This window comes from Scyliorhinus canicula, chromosome 2 (assembly GCF_902713615.1).
Source record: "Scyliorhinus canicula chromosome 2, sScyCan1.1, whole genome shotgun sequence".
NCBI lineage: Eukaryota > Metazoa > Chordata > Chondrichthyes > Carcharhiniformes > Scyliorhinidae > Scyliorhinus > Scyliorhinus canicula.
This window is the reverse complement of record NC_052147.1, coordinates 259370653-259376652: the sequence shown is the minus strand read 5'-3', so window position 1 is coordinate 259376652 and position 6000 is coordinate 259370653. Positions and strand designations below refer to the sequence as shown.

General features: G+C 44.3%; 1 protein-coding gene across 1 annotated transcript in view; it reads right to left on the bottom strand.

Moving 5' to 3' along the window:
- Positions 1 to 2132: 2132 nt before the first annotated feature.
- LOC119962107 (kinesin heavy chain) overlaps positions 2133 to 6000 on the bottom strand; it is a 251142-nt gene continuing 247274 nt past the window's right edge. The window contains exon 26 of the mRNA XM_038789984.1: positions 2133 to 4916. Within this exon, the coding sequence (XP_038645912.1) occupies position 4916 (1 nt within the window). The 3' untranslated portion in view covers positions 2133 to 4915. The remainder of the gene's footprint in view (positions 4917 to 6000) is intronic.

Here is a 6000-nt window from a genome sequence, read left to right as displayed (position 1 = left end):
ATTAACCCTTTCAGGTTACGAGCATCTGGGTGGTGTCAAAACACAAACAGGAAAGGTAATGGAATGACAGGTGAGAAGGTATTCGATAGAAAACTGTTACTTGCTATTAACGAAAGAAAAATAAAAGTAACTGAACTGTGACTTTAATGCTTGGACTGTCTGGTTAAAATCTCCCACAGCAACAGTCTTGTGAAATCTTTTGGTTTGCTGAATACTAGATTGACTGACTGGTTGATCACTATCTAATATACAAAGGCCAATAGCAAGACAGTCACTGGGAAAATACTGATCGGCTTATTTATTTTGCATTGCATTTTGCATTGAGATTGCTTCTACAGCAGGCTCTTTACCTGTGCGGTATAGTCATCCTATCATCCGAAGTGAAGGGGCAGGGCAGTATTGTTAGTCGGAGCAAAATAAGAGTATCACTATTGTAGAGTCTTCACCATTTTTAGAATTCTAACACTTCTCACACACCGTTTCTACAAGTGAAAATTTGACTGACTTTGGGAATCACTTTCTACAAACCCTGTGTGGTCCTCTACTCCTACCACCTTTAAAGTCTTTGGGCTGTTTGATAGATCAGTTCTTCTTGATCTGCACTATCCTAAAAACCACTGCCGTAAAACCTTTCTAACCACAAAACAACAACCATGATAATAAGCAAAGCACAGCCTGAGGGGAGATTGAGGGAGATTGCCACTTCAAGAATGACAAAAGCCCTATAATTTTGCCAATTTTTTTCTTGGTCATTCAGATATCCCTTAAGAGTCACACAAAAAATATTTGCAATTTAGAAAGATTGGCACTCAATTGTTGCTAAATTCAAACAATACCTTACTTGTAAAAGTACAGAGGGTACTCACTTAGCTGCCTTACAGACTCTTCCAAAGGGTCCAAACAAAGAGAAGGCCCAAGAAGTAGATGTAGAAGGGAATGGCATGATTCTTAACCGAGCCCGAGCCCTTGAGGGTATGTCATATCTACCAAAAGCTTTGAGACGATAAATATAGAAATACTGTTTCAGTTGGTTCATGAATTAGTAACAGGGCAGCATAGGCTTAGGTTATCATGAGAAGGACAAACAGAGAAGTAGAAGAAATGATATTAAAATATGGAATGCATTACCAGCTCTAGGCTACTGAGGCAGACACGGTTGAAGCATTTTAAACAGTGGGCCCATAGTTTATTAAAGATTACATTAAGGGACCACGTAAGAAAGGTCTATTCAACAAAGCCATTGGTGTGAACATCAAGGAAGACGATGATGGTGGCCACATAAATTCAAATAGAGCTAGATCTAATGCCCCGATATTACAGATTCCTAGACTATAATTAGCCCTGAGCATGGCAGGGGAAGTAACTGTAAATATTCACCATGCTGCAATTTTTAGCCACTTAATATTATGACACTTAACATTATAACCCCAGGTGGTATACGTTTTCCAGGAACAGAGTATGATCTCTCTACCACTGATATGGAAATTGATACAGTTCAATAAACAAATGATGGAAACAATGCTATCCTTACCTGGTCTAGCCTACATGCGACACGAGACCCACAACAATGTGGTTGACTCTTAACTGCCCTGAGATGGCCGCTAGCAAATCACTCAGTTCAAGGGCAACCAGGGATAGGCAACAAATATTGGCCTTGCCAACGATACCCACATCCCGCGGAAGAATAAAGAAAAATAAACTCGCAGCTCAAGGTACTCTGGCTCTGACTGCAGAATTGACTTCCTCCACTGAGACACCAGCTCTTGGATATCCATGGACGAATGTTGGTTATGCTCAGTGCGAAGATTAAGGACAAAGGTTTTTTTGGGTCAATGAAGAGTGATCAGAATGAGATGTTGTTTGGTTTGTGCGAGCCATCGGCACACCTGGAGGAGCAAGAAAGCGGAAATCCGTGGAAAGACTCCTCACTAGAGGAAATAAAAGATTGCCCCACTTTCATTTTGGCACATTTCTTATCTTGAAGTCAGAGAGAGAGATTTAATGATTCTCTTAGAATGGAAACATGTCAATCTCCAGCCACGTAAATTTGCAGCATATTCCTTAATTTATTTGAGGATAGATCTTTCATTCAAGTGAATGGATTGGAAGGCACCGGGTTGGGGGGGCGGGGGGTGGGGGGGGGGGGGGGGGGGGTGAGGCAGGAGCCGCCTTTGAATTTTCTACTCGTGACAAGTGAAAGGCCGAGATAAATATTCGATGGCTCAGCCCCCATAACACCAGCCATATTTACCTCAGCACAGTAAAGAGAAGTGAGTACCCATCTACTTCTTTCGGGAGGTTGGTTAGTTCAGTTGGCTGGTTGGTTGGTTGGCTGATCTGTGATGTGGAGCAACGCCAACAACGTGGGTTCAATTCCCATGCCAGCTGAGGTTGTCCACGTAGGCTACACATTCTCAACCTTGCCCTTCACCGGAAGTGTGGTGACCCTCAGGATATATCACCACCAGTCAGCTCTACCCCTCTCTCTCTCTCTCTCTCTCTCGCAGGAGAGAGCAGCATACGGTCCTCGGGGACTATGGTGGCTGTCTCTCACTTGTTGATGGGCAACTAAGATACGATCAGTTGGAAACGTGAGCTGCCTCTCCCTGGTTAAACATCACAAACCATAAAAATGGCAGCATGCTGTCCAACATCCCAATGATTGATATAATCCACATGGCATTTCAATATCTACTTTTTTTCCACTCACCTCTTGGAGATCAGCTCCCCTTAAGTTAAGAGGGAGGTGCCTAATGGGGAACTCCACTGAAGATCCAGTGGTGGTGCCCTATTCATAAAATGGAGGGAATAGAACTTGAGCAATCCTCACAAATAATTACCCCGATCTTCCACTCTTTGAATCAACAGGGACAGAGAAATCTAATAACCTCAAAGCCCTAAGGTCATGCCATCGAATGGATTGGAGGGAAAATTGATCAGATTCACCAATGCCTTTGAAGTTATCATCCCATGCTGGTCCTTTCAGGTACTTTCCATCTCTCCTGTGATGTTGTCTTACTTTATTTGATTTATTTAACTTGATGGCTGAGTAAATAGAATATCTGTTCAAAATTGTGAAGCCCAAAGCCAGTAAGATGCAAAAATTCCTTTTCCAACTAACTATAGAAGACACTACTTGTTGCAGCTGAATCTGAATGGGAAAATGACGACTGTACCCAGTTAAGATTTTTTCTGTTCCATATATCTTAGGCACAACAACAGCAGGGATGAAAAGGGTACAGCCCAAAGCTCCTGCTCTAATTATATTATGTCATCATACTAAAGTCTGGGTCCTTAAGCAAAGCCATTGTATCCAGTTTTCAATTTGGTCTGCAATTAGGAGACATGATGTAATGAGCAATTCCAATGGCAATTGAGCAAAAACAAAACATTAGAATTGTCCAGAAGCACTCAATAGTGGACATGTTTCTGGAATGTGCGAGACGTTTAAGAATATGAAGAGTTCTATATGTGTCAATAAGACTCACTTTTATAATGACTGTCTGCAATAAGGTTTGGACATTCTAGAGTTCTGGCACTCAGTGAACTGACTGGCTGATCAGCATTAAGTTTCAGAAAGGATCCAATACCAAATTAAATAGTCGCTGCATTGGTGCATGTTTGTTCATAACACAATGTCAAAAGCATGAAAAGACATCTGAATAGTGATTATCAACAGCCAAAATTAGATGTATGAAAAAACAGGGAGGAAAATTATAAACAGACAAAAATGAATTAAGTACATAAAGTGCAAAATTTAGTCCTTGTGCAGTCCCCAAAGGATATCTCGGAACATTTGGTCCACCATATGACCATAATAGCTTAAATGGAGGCAGTTTTCTTGTTAAACACACTACGATAAAACACACATGTAGTGGACACTTAGAGGTTTGCTATTGCCTCGCAAGAAATTATGCTGTCTGCAAGACCAAAGGTTCTCAGGACACCAGTATGCTCGCCATACTGAAGCTACCTATGTTCAAATGGCATGAAACCAGCAGCTGAGTTATGATAGACATCAATGGACATACCCATGAGTGAACATACTTTAATTCACACAATTCTGCTCTTCATTCAGAATAAGTCCTTCTCGTTTCCTCAGTAAGGTTAAATGGCAGCTGACAGACTGAGTTCTTCTTGAAGGTCCAAAGAGATTGTGTCGCTGGACAAGTTTCATCTGCTTCCAGATTTCCAATGTTACTTGCACGAGAATATAAACAGTTTCATCAGTGAGTGCTAAAGGCAGCCGTGTTTCCTGCTGACCCAAAGGCCAATTTGCAATTATATATGTCCCTCTTCGAGACCTTCAGTTTTCCACTGTGACCTTCTCAGTGATTCAAGTGAAGTGTAAAAATCAAACAATTTTAGCATAGGTAAGGGCTTGTAGATTTTGTACTAAAAGGCATTCTACTCCTGGTTCAAACGCTGTCCAAATTGTCCACTTTGATAACCGACACGGACCAGGCTGCCCGATTCTGCTGAAGTGTTCTTTTTTTAAGAAAAATCCACAAGCACAAATTTGACCATTTCACTCCCTAAAATTTATAATTTAGCAGCAATGTTTGCCCACCCACAACCCAAAAATATAAAATAAAACATTTTATCATACAGAAAAATCAAACACACAATACATGGGAATATTCTTCCTAAGACACTGCGATACAATGTATAATTTTAGCTTAGCTCAGTCCTGGAAAAGGTTTGGAATTAAGTTTCACACACAAATACATTATATGATTCATGAGACTAGGTGAAGTGGGATGAATGCAGTTCTATACATACTTATCTTGACCCAGGAAAAGCCAATGTACTATGACTACAATTCAGAAGAATGTACATGATTAGATGCAGGTATCTTTTGAAGGATTTATGAGTTGGCCTTGGGTCAGTAATGCATGCTAGATTGTAGCCTCAATCTGGAAAACAAAGAAATTCCCATTAGTTTCTGCAACATTTTATTTTACCAGCACAGGACATGCAGTTAACAAAAAAAAAGAATGATAACATGTTGTTCATAGCTCTCTTAATAGTGCCCTTAGGTTCACTTGTCATTCCAGTGACTTGACCACATATTCTAGAATGGAACTTATTGAGGGACATTGGGCGGGATTCTCCGACCATCCGCCGGGTCGGAGAATTGCCGGGGTGAATCCCGCCCCGCCAGCTGCCGAATTCTCCGGCGCTGGAGATATGGCAGGGGCGGGAATCGTGCCGCGCCAGTCGGCGGCCGCTCGCAGCGCCCCCCCCCCCCCCCCCCCCCCCCCCCCTCACCGGTGATTTTCCGGCCCGCAATGGGCCGAAGTCCCGCCCGTTCTATGATGGTCTCGCCGGCGTAAATTGGAGTAGGTCCCTTACCAGTGGGAACTGGCAGCACGGGCGGGCTCCGGGGTCCTCGGGGGGGCGCGGGGCAATCTGGCCCTGGGGGGTGCCCCCATGGTGGCCTGGCCCGCGATTGGGGCCCACCAATTCGCAGGCGGGCCTGTGCCGTGGGGGCATTCTATTCCTCCTCGCGGCCGGAGTGAAGGTGAAACCCCCTGCACATGCGCGGGGATGATGTCAGCAGCCGCTGACGCTCCAGCGCATGTGCGGTCCCGTGCCGGCCGGCGGCGTCCCTTCGGCCCCAGCTGGCGCGGTGCCAAAGGCCTTCCACGCTGGCCGGCGGGGTGCAAACCACTCTGCCGCCGGCCTAGCCCCTGAAGGTACGGAGGATTCCACACCCTTGGGGCGGCCCGACGCCGGAGTGGATCCCGCCACTCTACTGTGCTGTTTCTGCCCGCCCCGCCGATTCCCAGAGAATCCCGCCCATTGTGCCTCCCTTTGAATAAGATGCAAAACCAAGGCCCTGTCTGCCTACTCAAGTGAAGTTAAGATACCATGGTATGATTTGAAAGGTCCTCCTGGTGTCCACCAAGGCAGATAACATGGGATTACACACAGCCTACAGCTAAGGAAGAGCCCATTTGCCAACTGATCTGTGCTGGTGTTTATATTCCAAGAGAT